Below are 19,388 nucleotides of genomic sequence, written 5' to 3'. Positions count from 1 at the left end.
ATGCTAGCAGTCTGGTTCTGTGGTGGTTTAGGTGTAGCCCTTCTTTCCAATGTAGGCCCCTCCTTTCCCAAAAGATTCCTCAGTTCCTAATAAACCTAAATCCCTCCTCTGAACACCATCATCTCATCCGCTCATTGAGACCCTGCAGTTCAGCCTGTCTAAATGACTGTGTGTGTAGATCTGAAAGCGTTTCAGAGACTGCTACCAAGGAAGTCCTGGATTTTAATAGCCTTAGGCTGCTAGATGAGTTATGTCTACACTAGAGAACTTAGTGTCACAGCTGTACTGATGCAGCTGCACTGCTGTAAGATCTCTTGTGTAGCTGCTCTGTGCCAAAAGGAGAGAGCCCTCCCATCAACATAATTAATCCACCCTCAGTGGGTGACAGAAGTTCTATCTGCAGGAGCAGTTCTCCCAGTGACATAGTGCTGTGCACACTAGTGCTTATGCCAACATAATTTATGTTGCTCAGAGTGGTGGAATATTCACACCTCTGAGCCACATAAATTTTGCTGACATAGGGAAATTTAAACTATCACTTATGTCTACCCTATGTCATTGGTACCTACATGTACCATGACCACCAGCTCCTCCCCAGCACTGTCTATCTAAACGTCTCAATCTATAACCTTCACACTCATCAGGCAATTCACCATGCACTTCTCCTGGTCATCATAAACCCAACTATATGTTTATAATAATCAAATCCCCCATTACTATTGCCTGTCTCTTCCTAATAACGGGGGTCCCCCTCCCCTGGACAGGTATCCTCAGTGCGAGAGGATGCCGTGACTTCATTTGGAAGAAGGATTCCAACTATGGGATCATTTCTCTCCACTCAAGCTTGATGTTCTCCTTCCTCAAGACTTTCATCCTCCTCAACAGCATAAAGGCTGTCAGACTGGGATGGAACTGTTCTTCTGTGTCCCCGAAAGTCTCGTCTGTGTACCACTTTTTCTCTCTCAGTGCCTTTAGTTCAGTCACTCTGGTTTCAAGAGCCTGAACTCTGTCTCTGAGGGCCATAGTTGCTTGCACCAAATGCACAAACATGCCACCTGCCCACAAGGCAGGTAAACATACATGCTGCATGCAGTGCAATAAACTGAATAGCCCCCTGACTCAGTTACTCGACTTCTGCCTGCATTATTTTTAATAGTGCAGGGTTTTGTTTGTTCTGTGTGTATATTTTTTGTGTGAGCTGGTTATTGGCCTAAGTTAGAGAATATTTATTAGGTATCTCTGGCTCTCGCACTCCCTCTCTAAACTCTCTCACAAAAGTCCCCTGTTCACTAGCTCATCTGGTCAATTACAAGCTGGCTTTTTAAACCCCTCTTTTCCCTGAGTTAGCACTGCCCCCTTGTCAAGGGATTCTAAGTATAAAAGAATGGCAGTCTAGAAACTTCTTAGGAAGCTCTCAGCCTAGGCTCAGCACACAGACCAAATTATAAACTTCAATCAAGCAGGCATATGGCAAGGACACAACGAACTCACCCCAAGGATCACATAATCACTCCTCCTTCACCTGGAGAACTCTCTCACTGAACTCCCCTGTTTGCTGCCCCTGTTTGCTAGCTCCTCTGCTTGCAAGCTGGCTTTTTAGACCTCTGTTCTCCCTAAATTAGCCCCACCCCCTTGTCAAGGGATGCTAAAGGTAGTAGGGATCGAAGGATGGCTGGCTAGAGCCTTGTTAGGAAGCTCTTACCCTTGCTTAGGCCACTAAACTCAGGCCCCATCTCCCCCCCCCCTCCCCCAATACACCACACTAGAAGCTTTGCCATCTGCAAGCTTGAGTGATTTTGTTGTTGGAATTAATGACCTTTTTTGGAGACCGTTTTAATGAGCTTTTGAATAGTCTAACTCTTCATTTAAAAGTAGGGCTGTCAAGCGATTAAAAAAATTAATCGTGCTGTTAAACTATAATAGAATACCATTTATTTAAAAAAAATTTGGATGTTTTCCACATTTTCAAATATATTGATTTCAATTTCAACACAGAATACAAAGTGTACAGTGCTCACTGTATTTTTTTTATTATAAACATTTGCACTGTAAAAATAGTATTTTTCAATTCACTTAATACAAGTACTGTAGTACAATCTCTTTATAATGAAAGTTGAACTTACAAATTTGGAATTTAAAATAACTGCGTTCAGAACCAAAACAATGTAAAACTTTAGAGCCTACATGTCCACTCAGTCCTACTTCTTGTTCAGCCAATTACTCAAACAAGTTTATTTACATGTGCAGGAGACAATGCTGCACACTACTTGTCCACAATGTCACCTGAAAGTGAGAACAGGCGTTCTCATGGCACTGTTGTAGCCAGTGTCACAAGATATTGACATGCCAGATGCGGTAAAGATTCGTATGTCCCTTCATGCTTCAACCACCATTCCAGAGGACATGCATCCATGCTCATGATGGATTCTGTTCAATAATGATCCAAAGTAGTGCAGACTGACACATGTTCATTTTCTTCATCTGAGTCAGATGCCACCAGCAGAAGGTTGATTTTCTATTTTGGTGGTACGGATTCTGTAGTTTCCGCATAGGACTGTTGCTCTTTTAAGACATCTGAAAGCATGCTCCGCACCTCATCACTCTCAGATTTTGCAAGGCACTCTGATTCTTAAACCTTGGGTGAAGTGCTGTAGCTATCTTTAGAAATCTCACATTAATACCTTCTTGCGTTTTGTCAAATCTGCAGTGAAAGTGTTCTTAAAACGAACAACATGCTAGGTCATCATAAAAGACATGAAATAACAAGAAATATATGGCAGACAGCTGGTAAAACACAGAGCAGGAGACATACAATTCTCCCCCAAAGAGTTCAGTCACAAATTTAATTAATGCATTATTTTTTTAATGAGCATCATCAGCATGGAAATGCAAACAAACTTGTTTGTCTTAGTGATTGGCTGAACAAGAAGCAGGACTAAGTGGACATGTAGGCTCTAAAGTTTTACATGGTTTTGTTTTTGAGTGCAGTTATGTAACAAATCTACATTTGCACTTTCACAATAAAGAGATTGCACTACAGTATTTTTGAGGTGAATTGAAAAATACTGTTTTGTTTAATTTTTACAGTGCAAATATTTTAGTAATATAAAGTGAGCACTGTACACTTTGTATTCTGTGGTGTAATTGAAATCAATACATTTGAAAATGTAGAAAAACATTCAAAATATTTAATAAATTTCAATTGGTATTCTATTCTTTAACAGTGTGATTAAAACTGCGATTCATTGAGTAATTTTTTTAATTGCGATTAATTTTTTTGAGTTAATCGCATGAGTTAACTGCGATTAATCAACAACCCTACTTAAAAGTAAATTTTAGAATAAAAACTATAGTCAATATACATTTAATTAACTCTTCATGACAGTTTATTGCCTCCTTATCCTTTCAATCCATCTCCATTGTGTTTCATCTACCTGTTTGATGTACATTTGTGAACTCTGGAACAATGGCTTTATTCTATGTTGTCTGTACTGTCTGTAGCATAGTGGGTCCTTGAACCTTGTTTGGGGTTCCTGAGTGCTGCCATAATACAAATAATTTATTTTAAAGCATTTCCTGTTGAATGTAGTAATGATATCCTGTGCTAAATCCCTTATCTAAAAGTATTAATCAGTGGTCAAGAACACTTCAATAACACTCTTGTCTTTTGAACCAGTGCTGTAGAATAATTGGTAGGGTTGTTTTTTTAAATAAGGAATAAACTTGGAGGCCCGAAACATAGGTGTGCACCAGCACAGGGTACACTTATTACAGAGTTAAATAAAAGCACCCTCTAGTGATTGGTATGCTGAAGCTGCAACTGAGGAGAAAAGCAGCAGAAAACCAAAAAGGGCCCTCAAAATGCGAAAAGCTCAAACTTTTAAACAATTGAAAACCCATGGTCCTTTTCTCATACTGCATTCCATCATATTTTTTTTCCCTCAGTCCCTTTCCCCAGCTATATTTCTTTTTATTCCCAACGGTTTAACAAGGTGGTTCTTCCTAGAAAAGATGTAATATTTTTGTTTGCATTTTGTATTGAAAAGAATTGGAATGGGGAAGACCTAGGATTCTCCCAGGATAAACACAAACAGATATAGGAATTGATCTGGTGATGAGCCTTGCTAGCCTATACAGTGAAAAGCGGAATAGAGGTAGGAGAGAGATGGGGTTAACTTTGTAAAATATTGCTTTCAACTAATTGACAGCTTTTCTTGTATGTAAATTTGAGTTCTGCATCAGCCAAGGCAGCCATTTTTTATGACAATCAATTCAAAAGTTATGAGTACAAGATTCAGTCAAAGCAAACATTATAGTAGCCATTCAGACTAGTGAATTGCATCATCACTATAAAGGTTGAGAAATAACCAGTGATCAAAACCCTGTACTCAGACTGGCTGACAACCCTTGTTAATCAGTACATGGGTTTGCATGCTATATGATGTATAAAATCACTGTGTGGTTATTTTTTAATCTGATTTACAGACCAATCAGAATACAGGGCATTTCAAAACTGGATAAATCTCCTGTAACTGATACATATCAGTAATAGTACAAGCTTCCCTGAACTTTTGGTGAGCTGGATTACAGAATAATAAAACTCCACTTTGTTTTGTATCAAGTTTATACTTATGCTATATTTCAATATCTTTAGGCGGAAGACACATATTGGTATTGAAAAATCATACTTTTTTGTATCTTTTAGGACCGTTTACCTCTTGCTGTGGTAGGTAGTAATACGATCATTGAAGTTAATGGCAAGAGAGTCAGAGGAAGGCAATATCCTTGGGGTGTTGCAGAAGGTAAACTTTTCTTCAGTATTTTTTATTAATTGTAATGTAAGTGCATACTTGAGATATAAAAAAACTGCAGTATGTACTTCAAACACTTGAAAGTATTTGCACCTGAAAACTTAATAAAACCTGCAGATTTTGTTCAGCAGTGCTACCATTTGTGTAAAGCATCTTTTTCCAGCCTCAGAACAAATGCAGTCCTGCCAAAGTTAAATATTTTATAAACGATATACTTAAGCTTTTGCTTGTGAATCATCTGTTCAAGACCGATGGAGGCATCTTCCAGTGAACTGTAATTAAACTGCAGTATCTTACTTTAATTTCAGTTCATACTTCATTACATAAACAAGATTATGCTTGATGTTCAGCTGTTTACTAGTGCTCATAATATTTCCACTTCAGTGTTGCAGAAACGTCCATATGGTTTATTACATAAACTATCAGTTTCCTAGTCTCTTGTTTCCAAGGGCTTTCACATTAGGGATGTTTGTTTGATCATCTAGGCTAGAATAAATACAATTTAAAATTCCTGGCAGATCATCTTATTTTCACTAAACTATCATAAATTGTTGTTTTTCCTAAAGCTGTTGACCTTAGGGTTGAGCATGCTGAAAGTTTTCATCTTACATTGAGTTCAAAGATGCATTTTCATTTAACAACCCATGTAAAGTCTAATTAAAATTTGATATTTACTTATTGTACCTGTTGTAAGTGGAAATATATATAGTTTGCTGCTTTAGTATAGATTTGAAGGTAACTGGTTTTTATGAGAGAACTGTTATTTAATATTGCCTGCTGCATACCATTCATTACCTCTTTGCATGCATGATAAATGTGGTATATGAAAACCCAAACACTGAGGCTTCAACAGCTGCCTTTGCAAAGAGAAGTTTTATTGTATCTTTGGTTTGCATATGTATGCACCCAACTGCAACATACGTTGGAGTGACCACCATAGATTGTTTTACGTTTTATTTACCACAATAATTGTCTTATCCATAAACTTTATGAAGCAATTTTTTTTAAAGCAGCTTAACTGTGAACCAAGTTAATGCAGTACTAAACAAAACAGCACACTATGTACATATATGTTAAAGGAAGTGCTACAGTTCTTTGAAGTGCATGTCTGACAGGAAATGGGTTTTGGTGTAGAGTATAAACCAGCTGCAGTAGAATATGTTCAGGAGGGCGGGGGCTAAGGCTCTTGGTTTAGACATTTGAAATATTAAATGGTGCAAAACAAACTTTACTTTAAAAACAAACTTTTATAACTCTCATTTGAGACTTGTCTCCTTGATCTATCTCATGAGAATATACCACCTATTGATAGAATGATCAGAGAAATATTATTTTATTGCGAGTATGATTTCACATGTTATATAAATGGACTGTCAAAGCAGGAATTAAAATTACTTGGAGTAAAATAACTGCGGAGTATAGATGTTGCATGAAATTGTATTACAGAGTCACAAGCCTTGTTGCTTCTGTAGGCTAAGCTCAGATAGCACACACCAGGGGCTCCTTGCATTCCTCCATTCCCCTCCACAAGCTCCATGTTTGCACCCTCCCAATGCCAGGACTCTGTGATCCCCTTTCCCATATGTCAGGGGCTCTGTCTCCCATGTTCCCTTCCCCATACCATTGTCTCCCATTCTTCCCCCATTCCTCCTGCTATTCTTACTACTACTATTTGTCTGGTGGAGAAATTATTCAGTGTCTTTCACGGTTCTTTGATCTATAAGCAAATACATTGGGTCGAGTGCATGGTCTCAATTTGCTCAGACACTGAATATTTAAATACATACTAAATAAAGATAAAATGAGGAACTTGAGGTCTTAGAAAGACCATCATTGGGTTGCAATTTTGCAGAATATTCTTTTGCAGTGAACTGCTCTCAGTAAAGTTATGTTTATGTCCTGGTTTTCTGACAGTATTGTCTGCTCAGTTAGTCTGACCACTGTGCAAGCGTAGAATTAACCTGAATGCATTAAATGTGCAGATCCAAGTATGGGGGGCGGAGGGAGTGAGCATCTATAACAACTCTGATCTGATCCAGTGTTTGCTAATGATTCTGGGACCATTAACAGCGGACACTCAGGTCATTATGTAGATCTGCTGGAATTCCAGTCCTGTTGGAATTTTCCCATGATTTACATTGCCATTCCATCTATAAACACAAACTCACCAGATATTGGATTCTGTAAATAAAGCCACAGTTCAGATTCACAAGCAAAGAACTACATGTAATTTCCATTTTAGTCACTTATCAGTCTCATACACTTGAAGTGATGTAATGGCCTACATCTTGTGGGTTAGTGTTTGTCTATATAAATGTCTATAAATAGTTAACAGGCTTATGATTTTCAAACTCTGTGTAAATTAGCAATTAAGATAGAATCATCAATTCTAGCATGAAATTCAGTGGATATTTGTGTGCTTTGATTTAATTTCTCATTGGAAATCAAGAGTGCATTGGTATATTTGGGATTTTAGTAAACTGGCAAGTTTTTAAAGGGGATTTGCTGTCAATAGATTGTACTGCATTTTTCTTTTACTGTAGGATTTTCAGATTACATAGCTCCTTTTTAATTTAAGAACTTTTGATTAATTGGGTGTAATTAAAATTGATTTGGTCTTTCTGAAGTAAATATACATAATACATGCAACATTTTGAAAACAGGATTTTCCTGATCCTGATAGACTTTGTTCTCAGGAGAGGTCATGTGGTGGCTGTGATGGCACCTGGCTTGGTGTGTTGAAGCCTTATTTGGGGAAGAAGTTGGCAAATCAGGACACTGGGGACAAGGAAAATGAGTTTAGTCAGTTGTGTTGATTTCCATACCCTTGCTCTCTGGCCATGTCAACATATAGTCTTAAAGTTCCTGGATTGTTTAACTACTTTTACTCGTATGTAAATATTTTAAAGATGATGCATAAAACTGTGGTTTATTTGTGTCTGTTTCCAGTACTATGAAGTTCAGACATTATAACTTTGAAAAATTAACTGTTGTATCTGTTAAATTGGTAGAACTTATCTGGTATCAAATTTGATGTCACTTCACTTGTAAAATTGATTTTGTATTTTTATGTGGTAATATGGCAATTCAAAATTTGTAACACATCCTATATGGAATTTGTCTCGCATAGATAGTACAGGGTTCAGTGGCTCTTTGCAAACCTATATATGGATGACTGTTCCAGAATCGTGATTAAATGCCGTTGATATTATTGCTTTCTACCTGCATAGAGGCACTGTCAACTTAAAATCTAATCAGTTTTTTAAAGTATAATTTAAAGTATATTTGCCCCTGAATTCCCCCACCAATTTATTTTACAATCACATTTTCTTAAATATTTTTCTCTCAGTTGCACTGAGGAAGCTGTACATTAAACAGCCATTATTTAGATAGTTTCATTAAGTACACATTGACATTTTGAACACTCTCATCTTTCAATTATAGTAATCTTAGGTGCTATTTGTAACAATATAGATGAAAAAATTAACACAATTTTTTTAAAGTTGGTGTCACTTTAAATTCACCTGTTTCATTTGGAAATTGTTCTTCACTTTCTGCCCTGAGCTTGTGAAATGTTACGTACTGCCCAACAGCTACTGCATTTCAGTGGTAGATTGAGTGATGTGTCTGTTAAGCTTTTTGGTGTAATCTGGAATTAAAAGTATAATTCTCTCTGGGAAAGAAATATGGGGGCACGTGTAGGGAAATGGGAGGTTTATACATAGGAAAACATTAATGCTCAAATATATTCAATCTCAATATCTCCCTCTACTTTATGTATGGCACAAGTTTTCGTTACACTGTCTTAACGTACATTTTACCTTCTTCCCCACAGTTGAAAATGGTGAACACTGTGACTTCACAATTTTAAGGAACATGTTGATAAGGTAAGTAGTTTATGTGGAACATTGCACACCTATTGTGAAAGGATTTCAACTGAATATAAGAGAGAGAAGCTTATGTTCTCTATCTCCTTATATTGTATATTCTTTTTTAAGGACATCTTTCACTCCTGTGCAAATGTTGAATATTGATCTGCTTTCTACTTTGAGTAAAAGTGCAGAATATTTACTCTATAATTCCAAGACCTCTTGCTTCATCATAGAAGAATAATAGTCTCATAATGTGTCATGACTTGTTCATCAATCACAATCAATGAATTGCAGCTATCTGACAGACTCCAGAATATATTTTTTCCTCTCTAATTGGCAATGGAAGTTTTCTGTCCTTTAAATATTTATAAAATTATTTGAATAGGTCAAGATTGAGCTGCTAGTGCTTCTGACATTAAATAGTGTGGATTAGAATTTGCTCGACCAATCATCTTGTTTCTATCCTAACATCAGTGACTGCAAAATATGCAGGAAATGAAAATAGAAATGCAAAGGGACAAAATAGAAGTCCTCTTAGTACATAATACCTTTCAACTTTTTAAAAGTTTGCTAAACTGTAACAAACCTGTAGGGAAAGAATGGCAATAAGGAAAATTTGGATTAAAAGCAAACTTTTCTATTGCTTTTCAGTTGTTTTTTCCAATTAAAGTACAATGTCTAAGTTTTGTCACACGTGACTCAAAATATGCAACTCCTGTTGAAGTTACTAGAAATTGTGGATGTGTGTGAGGGCAGACTTTGAACTATAGTAAGTTAGACTTGAACAAGAGTTTGAGAATTTCTATACTTCTATACTGTCTTACTGCAGAGAGTACTTACGGAATAAACTGATTGCTTTTTAAAATTAGTCCTGTGTTCCAAAATAAACCCTTAGTCATGCAATATGACAAGGAACAATTAAAAAAAGTAAATCTCTTTTCTTCTCCTGACAGTTGGCCACTCCCAAATTTCTTCTAACCCAACAAAAACCAGTACAATACAAATTCAACTATGCTGTCCTATAAGAACAAAGCTTATTTAGCATGAAGTTGAGCAAAGGAAAATTTAGACTTGACAGGAAACCCAAGACTGATTATACAAGTAATTTTCAAGGGAAATAATGAAAGATGTGTAAAGGGATTGACTCAAAAATAGGCTCTGGAAAGTATTAGCTACAAGATCTTGTAATGGAGAGGGCTGGAATAGGTAGTTATTTCTAATTCCTGATTTTTTGTTTTTTTTATTGTATGTAACATATGTAGACCTACTCTTGGGCATAATTTTGTTTAAAGAAATCCTGAGCAAATGGTAATGTTGATGTATTGCCTGAAAATCAATAAACCAACAGACAATTGAAGTCCTGTTTGTACCGATGTAATGTTGTCTAGGCATTTAGTTTCCTAGTTCCAGGATGGGTGTTTTCCAAAGTAGGATTTGATGTATTCTCTTTGTTAAAAGCTGGTTGAGTCTCTCTGCCATTTTTTGTCATGGGCAATTTTAGATTTCTTTCGCAATCTCTTATAATAATGGCTGTTTGGCAGCTTAGCTTCACTCCAGAGGATTTTCTTTGAGCTGCTGAATAGATATTGTGGATAGTTGATACTTGACCTTTGTCTTGGAGACACAAGTACTACTTCTAAGCCTGAAATGTGGAAACTCAAGTCAAATTTGTGCTTGGAACTCTAACGTGTTGCCTGACAAATGTTTAGATGGGTCTAATGTAGCATTATTACAAGACTATAGAGCTATATTTCATTTGGGTCCTCTTCAATTACAAGGTCACCTACAAAATATATTATTTTGGTAAAACTTATAACATTAATGTTTGGAATGCTGCAGTTCTTGGAGTAGTGTTCCTGTGGGCGCTCCACTTCAGGTGTGCCAGTGCCTTCGATCGGAGATTTTTGATAAGTGTTTGTTTGGCCTGCACATGTGCCCCACACGTTCTCGTGCTCCCCCACAGAGGCTATATGGAGTTGTGTGGGCTAAGTTCCTTCTCAGCTGCCTGTCTCTGTGGCCCCTAGGCGGAGGGGTGAACAGGGAAGCTTCAGGTGCTGTCCCCCTGGCGCCGGCTCTGCAGCTCCCATTGGCCGGGAACCGCGGCCAATGGGAGCTGCAGAGCTGGCACCTGCAGGCAGGATGTACCATGTAGAGCCGCCTGGCCCCTCTATCTAGGGGCCAGACATGCCAGCCGCTTCCAGTAGCAGAGCAGCCCAGAGCTAGGGCAGGCAGGCAGGGAGCCTGCCTTATCCCCGCTGCACTACCAACCAGGAGCTGCCTGTTGTGTAAGTGCTGCCCAGCCAGAGCCCGGAGCCCACACCCCAAACCACCTCCTGCACACCGAACCCCCTCATCTCCAACCCCACCCTAGAGCCCACACCCTCAGCTGGAACCCCCCTGTCCCACACCCCAATCCCCTGCCCAAGCCCTTAGCCCCCTTCTTCACCCCAAACTCCTCAGCCTGAGTCCGGAGCCCCCTTCTGCAGCCCAAACCCCTAATCCCCAGTGCCACCCTAGAGCCCGCGCACACAGCTGGATCCCACAACCTTTTGGAGCTCCCTCCTGCACCCTGAACCCCTCATTTCTGGCCCCACCTCAGAACCTAGGGGAAACCCAAAGCCTCCACCTCACATCAAGATGTTGGTCAAACACTTCACTCCAGCCTGCCGATTCTGAGGCTCCAAGCATGGTTCCTCAATGGTTCTCAGGAATAGAGGTATCCTGTTCAACTGCGGTACAACACATTTTATTACACAGTAGAAAAGAATCTACAAGAAATACTTACCTTTAGAAATGGAAGCCGTATTCATTCGTGTAGCAGTCATCTGATTTCAGCTGTTTGTTCTCCCCTTCTCAGAGTTTGGATTACTCATTGGAATTGAAAACATTGAGTCTTTCTGTGAGCTCCATGTGGGTACACTTCGCAGGAATAATAGCATATAGGGAGTTTTTCACTCATAGCTCACTCAGCCACAGCAAGATTCCTTGTTGAATCTCTACCCACAAATCAGAGAATCTTCTCCTAGGTGGGAACTGAACCTAGGCCTTAATTGCCTTATGAAGCATCCCTTTGAGTCATTAGCTACCTGTTTGTTAGCTCTGTTAATGAAGACAGCCACCTTGAAAGCTATAACTTCCGTCCCAAGGGCTAGAGAAATGGGGGCTTCATTGGTGGACCCCCTCTTCATTTACAATAATCAGCAGAGAGTGGGCTCATCCCAGATCTTTACCTAAGGTGTCCTCAGACTTCCATGTTAATCAAACCATTCATCTCCTGTTTTTTCCCAAAATTACATTCAACTAGTCAAGAAGCCATGTTCCATACCCTGGATGTCAGGAAAATATTAGCCTTTAACTTAGATAGAACCAAACCTTTTAGAAGATCTCCTAGACTATTTGTATCCATTGTGGACAGAAACAAGAGTTCGGTTATTTTGAAAGAGAGATTATCAATGTGGCTCTCTGGCTGTTTTAAGATCTGTTATGAATGAACTCCACTTCAACACACTTCATGAGTGATAGCACCTTCCACTAGAGCAGTGGTTCTCAACCAGGGTACGTGTACCTCAGGGGGTACACAGAGGTCTTCCGGAGAGTATATCAGCTCATCTCGATATTTGCCTAGTTTTACATCAGGCTACATAAAAAGCACTAGTGTACAAACTAAAATTGTATACAGGCAATGACTTGTTTATAGTGTTCTATATACTATACATTAAAATGTAAGTACAATACTTATATTCCAATTGATTTATTTTATAATTACATGGTAAAAATTAGAAAATAAGCAATTTTTCAGTAATAGTGTGCTGGGACACTTTTTTTTTTGTATTTGTGTCTGATTTTATAAGCAATTATTTTTTAAATGAGGTGTAAGTTGGAGGTATGCAAGACAAATCAGACTCCTGAAAGTAGTCTGGAAAGGTTGAGAGCCACTGCACTAGAGCACTTTGTACTTCTATAGCGTGGTTTAGGGATATTATCACTTGCAGACATCTGTAGAGCAGTGCTCCTCAGTGCCTACCTTTTCGAATGAATATTATGCCTTGGTGCCTGCCACAAAATAAGATGTGCTTTAGGTAGTGTAGTTCTCTCTTCTGTGTTGGACTCCTGTGCCGAACCTTCTGCCTCCTTTGCGGGGTACTGCTTGGGAGTCATCTGAACTGAAGCACCCACTACTCGAAGAAGGAGAGGTTACTCACCTTGTGCAGTAACTGTAGTTCTTTGAGATGTCTCTCTCTGTTGGTGCTCCACAACTCACCATCCTTCCCCTCCGCTTCGGAGTCTCTGTTGTGGGACTTTCTTTGTGCTCTGCATTGAAGCTAATGTGCGGGCCGAATGGACACTGCTGCCAAAAATCTGTATTCAAAGCCACAGTCACACCAGAACTGGAGCACCGATCAGGTGACACATTTCAAAGAACTCCAGTTACTTTATAAGGTGAGTAAGCTCTCAATTTTGAAATGCTATTCTGTGCAAAATATGCTACCCTTTCTGTGACCCTGCCATCATTCTTTAAGTTTGAAATGAAGGCATAAATGCTTGTAATAGGAAAGTAGTATGAAGCCTCATAAAAAAGGAGACCCTCCTTCAAATTTCTGTTGTCCCTACTGATTAGCACTTTGAATTAGTTATGTAGAATTTAACAGTAGGCTTATATATTGATGATCCCGTGAACAAAAATATTAATAATAAAAAAAATAGTTCTCAAATCCTCATTGTTTTGATAGGACAGAATAAATTTGGATTATTAAGTCTGCAGAATGAAGGTGATCTAATCTGATTTTCAGATCATGTTTGATATTCATGAAGAATGAACTCTGCTGATAGCCTGTACTTCTGTTGACAGAACTCACATGCAGGACCTGAAGGATGTCACTAACAACGTACACTATGAGAACTACAGGAGCAGAAAACTGGCAGCTGTTACGTACAATGGAGTTGACAACAACAAAAACAAAGGGCAGCTAACTAAGTAAGTGTTTCTGTTAAGTTTGTATCAACATTTGATGTCACCATTCTATATTTTCTACTTAATTTCAGTCAGTTACCACAAGTTATGAAGGCCTCATCTAAACACAATAGAGCACTAAAATTATTTAGTCGACCTAACCTACACAACTGCTGTGTGTAAACAAGCAAGAAGTTTAATGTTCATTGTGAATCTTCAAAGCATATTCATCATTTGAGAGTTTTTGGACATCAGGGTTTCTATTTCTGGGCACAAATTGTGTTTGGCTTCTGTGGTTTCTCTTGTTGGTGCGCAATACTTTGTTTTTGCGGAAGAGTGGATTCACCTTATCTTTCTGCTTAATAATTAAGAATAAAATCACACATTCTCTTCCCCATCTTCAGTGGATTCTGCTCGGTATTTTTCAAAGCTTCCCATCGCGATAGAAAACTTGTTAGTAACACATAGCAATCTTTCCATCTCCATACCTTTTGTTAGAGGGAAGCTGCTAGTGCAGTATTTCAACCCCAGCTGGTGCAGGAACAGAGAACTAAAAACTTGGGTCTCTTTCATGGTAGCACTTTGCATGCCATTCCAGTTCATTTTAAATTATGGAAACATAAAATATAAATTCTATTTATTCTTCCTATTCTGTTTATATAACAAATAAGTTAGCTATTTTCAAGAATTGTTAGATAGCAGTACACATTTTAAAATTTTGTATATTCATCTATGTAATAGTGAAAATAGTGAAGACATAATATGTGTCTGAAGGAGCTAGTGTCAAATTATTTCAGGTATTTTTTTTTAAATTATTCTTGAGGCAAGTTAGTCATGAATGGTATACTTCCTTGATTGACTGAATAGCATTCCAATATAGTATCAGAGTGTAGGAGTACTATGCAGTGACTGCCTCACAATTGTACAGCTATTTCTCAGCGAGGGGTATCCCTGATCTCTGGCAGGGGCAGGTCGCAGTCTGATGGCTATTTCACACTAAGGGCTTGTCCACACTAAAAAAAATTTTTACTGTTTGAATATGGTTCTGAAGGAATGAGTTAGCTGGCACCATGCTAAACATGTGCCCCTTGCTACATTGACTGCCACGTAATAGAATCATGTCACTAAATCAGCTTTTCACAACCAAGTTCAAACACAGTAAAATTTTGGAGTGAAGAGAAGTCCAAAGTAGAACAGCATCTGTTCTTTGACACGACAGAGTTTCTCACCTTGCCCAACCTGTTGTCACAACATCCTGCTCCACATCCTTTGAGGCTCTTGAGTACTCAGAGAGATTTACAATTTATTTTTAAAGTTTCTCTGCATTGCTGACAATAGCGTAGCATGGTTGATTGAGAGGGCAAGAGTGCAATAATACCTCTTCTCATCCCTCAGATCAGCTCTTTGGTAATTTTATTGAGGAAAATACTTCATGGGGTAGAGTGATTATGAAGAGAACTGGGGAGGAAGGGAGAAATGTAAAAGTTTGATTTGATGTTTGAATTGGGCATTTAGGGGTGAGAGGAGAAAAGAATACAGTTAAGTATAAAAAACTTAAGGGTACTTTCTCTTTGAAGTGGTAATAGTATCCTGGACTGATAAGTTCTGCTTTCTCCATGGGATTTAAAAAGCTCATTAAATTGTGGATGTCATGTAAATTTGGAATCTTCAAGACATGTAAAGTTGCAACAAAAACAAAAGAAACTGATCACACTTTGTTACGTAATTTTGGAGTTAATACCATTGCTTTTACAATAAGGATCAAGTAAGGGGAAAACACTGCATGTGCTTTGACTTCCAAAGTTTTACTTTTGTTGATCTCACACTTTTACCCTTACTTCAATTTTGTCCCTTGTCAGCAGATTTCTACTTGTCCGTGCCCCCCAAACCCAAACTCTCTCGATATGTTATGTAGTTTGAACACTGTAAATCCTTAAAATGCAATATACAAGTGCATTCTTTGTTCTTAATATTGAAAACTTTTTTGTGTGCTGCTTGCTACAGATTCTGTGTACAGTATTCAGAGGTTCCAAAACCAATGTTACATTTGCTGCATTTATTTATCACCAAGGCTGTGAGTCTGTTGTGGATTCTGTGACTTTCGGGGACCTCCGTGACACCTGCAGTGGCAGGTGCAGCTGGCCTGGGGGCCGCCTAAAAAACTGGGGCAGCCCCTGGGCCAGCTGCACCTGCCACTGCTGGGGCAGTCTCAGACCACCGTGCCTCTCCTCCCTCCCCCCAGCAGCAGCAGGAGTTTGTGTGTGGGAGGGGGCTCAGGGCTGAATCAGGGGATTGGAGTACAGCATGGGGTGAGGGCTCTGGGCAGCGCTTACCTCGGGGAGACATGCCAGCTGCTTCTGGGAGCCGCACAAAGCCAGGTAAAGAGCCTGCCAGCCGCCCCGTCACACCCAGCAGCAGCAGGGGTCCCAGGTGCCCCTCCCCCCCCATAGCATACAAGTTTTAGTCAGGGGTATATAGTACAAGTCATGGGCTGATCACTGGCAGTGAAATTTTGTTTACTGCCCATGACCTGTCCATGACTTTTTTTTTAACTAAAAATACCCGTGACTTATCACTAAGACCTTTGTATTCAGAGCAGGTGTTGCCTATGCTTTTAGTTCTTATGAGTGTCTGGATTAGTATTGATGTGGTCTTTTCTTTCAGAAGCATGGCTCGTTATTTTACCTTCTGCCATCAAAACCACCCCAGTCACTTTACTACAGTACCTCGTTTGACCTTTTAAGCTGGATGTATTTAATAAAGTCAAAGATGCCCTTCTGAACACTTTTTTCTGTGTAGCAAATCTCTTCAGTTTACGATCCTATTAAGAAACATAGCACTTCATTAGGGTATGTCTACACTACGGGATTATTCCGATTTTACATAAACCGGTTTTGTAAAACAGATTGTATAAAGTCGAGTGCACGCGGCCACACTAAGCACATTAATTCGGCGGTGTGCGTCCATGTACCGAGGCTAGCGTCGATTTCCCGAGCGTTGCACTGTGGGTAGCTATCCCGTAGCTATCCCATAGTTCCCACAGTCTCCCCTGCCCATTGGAATTCTGGGTTGAGATCTCAGTGCAAAAACAGTGTTGCGGGTGATTCTGGGTAAATGTCATCACTCAATCCTTCCTCCGGGAAAGCAACGGCAGACAATCATTTCGCGCCCTTTTCCCTGGATTGCCCTGGCAGACGCCATAGCATGGCAATCATGGAGCCCGTTTTGCCTTATGTCACTGTCACCGTATGTGTACTGGATGCTGCTGACAGATGCGGTACTGCACTGCTACACAGCAGCATTCATTTGCCTTTGCAAGATAGCAGAGACGGTTACCAGTCATATTGCACCATCTGCCATTGTAAATTGGTGATGAGATGATGGTATCAATCGTTCTGTACCGTCTGCTGCTATCATGGGTGCTCCTGGCTGGCCTCGCTGAGGTCGGCCGGGGGCGCATAGGCAAAAATGGGAATGACTCCCCGGGTCATTCCCTTCCTATGTTTTGTCTAAAAATAGAGTCAGTCCAGCCTAGAATATGGGGCAAGTCTCCTAGAGAACCAGAGAGCACAGCCGCTCCGTGTCAGAGCCCCAGAGATCCCGCAGAAATGATGAGCTGCATGCCATTCTAGGGGGTGCCCCTGCAATAACCCCACCCGTTGCTTCCCTCCTCCCCCAACCCTCCTGAGCTACCGTGGCAGTGTCCCCCCATTTGTGTGATGAAGTAATAAAGAATGCAGGAATAAGAAACACTGCTGGGAATGACCAGGAGTCATTCCTATTTTTACCCAGGCGCCCCCGGCCGACCTCACCGAGGCCAGCCAGGAACACTCACAGGATGATGACGAGGACGGATACCAGTCCTTTTGTACCGTACCGTCTGCCACCGGGGAGGGGAGGGGAGAGGATGCTGCTGTTTAGCGCTGCAGCACCCCATCTACCAGCAGCATGCAGTAGACATAGGGTGACATGGAAAAAAGCCAAGAAACTATTTTTTCCCTTTTCTTTTGGGGGTTGGGGTGGGAAGGGTGTAAATTGACGACATACACCCTGAAACACCCGGGAAAATGTTTTTGACCCTTCAGGCATTTGGAGCCCAGCCAAGAATGCAAATGCTTTTCGGAGACTGCGGGATAGCAGGAGTCCTCAGTACCCACTCCCTCCCTCCATGAGCGTCCATTTGATTCTTTGGCTTTCCGTTACGCTTCTCACACAGCACTGTGCTGAGTCCCTGCTGTGGCCTCTGTCTATCATAGCCTGGAGATTTTTTCAAATGCTTTGTCATTTCATCTTCTGTAACAGAGCTCTGATGCAACAGATTTGTCTCCCCATATAGCGATCAGATCCAGTATCTCCCGTACGGTCCATGCTGGAGCTCTTTTTGGATTTGGGACTGCATCGCCACCCGTGCTGATCAGAGCTCCACGCTGGGCAAACAGGAAATGAAATTCAAAAGTTCGCGGGGCTTTTCCTGTCTTACTTGGCCAGTGCATCCGAGTTCAGATTGCTTTCCAGAGTGGTCACAATGGTGCACTGTGGGATACCGCCCGGAGGCCAATACCGTCGATTTGCAGCCACACTAACCCTAATCCGACATGGCAATACCGATTTCAACGCTACTCCTCTCATCGGGGAGGAGTACAGAAACCGGTTTAAAGAGCCCTTTATATCGATATAAAGGGCCTCGTATTGTGTGGACGGGTGCAGGGTTAAATCGGTTTAACGCTGCTAAATTCGGTTTAAACGCGTAGTGTAGACCAGGCCTTACTGTGTAGCTGAGGTAAATAAAGAGTAAATTTATATGCTAGTTGGCAGCTTCAGCCCTCAGTTTCATTCATCATGGAGCTACTGATTTAGTCCTTGCAGACAAGCAAAAAGATTTTCTTGCAGATTTTGAAAGAACTTCTGATTGAATCCAGATCCTAGACCAGAGGCCATAACCTTCAGCATCCCAGATCCTTCCTTATTAATTTTTAGTCTCACTCAGATTCCTGCCTCCTTTTCAAATAGAGAAAACTGGGTTTGCTTACTGTCATTTTGCCTTCTACCTCTCCAGTATCTTATAAGTACACACACACCACTACTTTGCTTCAAATTGTTTGCTCCTATTTAAATTCTTAGCTTGCCCTTTTTTGAAAAAATAGAAACATTTCAGATTTTTATATTAATTAAAAATGGGCTGTCACTGTTCTCACCAAACAGTTGCCTCATCCTTAAAAACCTTTGAGCCACAGCATCCATTTTATAAGTATTGAAACACTGACAATCTTTAAGGGTCTACATTTGTATCCAATAACACTTTATTGAAGGAAAAGAAGAGCAAAGAGAATAGTCAAATTTTATACAGTTTTTATGAAATGGTACACTTCAGTAACAGTTTTAGTAGAGTGCATTCCTTTATTTTGGGGCACTTTTAGAATTATGTGCCGTTATCAGTAAGAGTACAAGATGTATAGATTTGTTTGTAGGTTAGAGCAGTAATCAGACATTCCAAGGGATTGATTTGAAAAGAATGTAATTATGCAGCACAGCTGTTTAATGCAGATGATAACTTTCTGGAGCTACTTGGGTTTTACAGCATAACTCCTGTTTGACTCTGACAGTACAGACATTGGATTCCTTGCTCATTCTAACAGGCAGGATAACCGGTCACCACCCACATTCTCCCACTCCAGGGCTGCTTTACTGTGCTTCTCCAGTTTTGATTCCTGCCAGATTTAGAGCAATATATAGGAAGATGATCTCTGTGTAGCC

General features: G+C 40.0%; 1 protein-coding gene across 3 annotated transcripts in view; it reads left to right on the top strand.

Moving 5' to 3' along the window:
* Positions 1-19,388, top strand: part of SEPTIN7 (septin 7) — a 131,345-nt gene that overhangs the window by 101,118 nt on the left and 10,839 nt on the right. For all 3 annotated transcript variants that reach the window (XM_045004782.1, XM_045004780.1, XM_045004781.1), the window contains exons 9-11: positions 4,706-4,802; positions 8,647-8,698; positions 13,533-13,658. In XM_045004782.1, coding sequence (XP_044860717.1) covers positions 4,706-4,802; positions 8,647-8,698; positions 13,533-13,658 — 275 coding nt within the window. The remainder of the gene's footprint in view (positions 1-4,705; positions 4,803-8,646; positions 8,699-13,532; positions 13,659-19,388) is intronic.

The sequence above is a fragment of the Mauremys mutica genome, chromosome 2, assembly GCF_020497125.1.
Source record: "Mauremys mutica isolate MM-2020 ecotype Southern chromosome 2, ASM2049712v1, whole genome shotgun sequence".
NCBI classification, from domain to species: domain Eukaryota; kingdom Metazoa; phylum Chordata; order Testudines; family Geoemydidae; genus Mauremys; species Mauremys mutica.
Note: the sequence above shows the minus strand (reverse complement) of the source record. Positions and strands in the feature narration are given on the sequence as shown.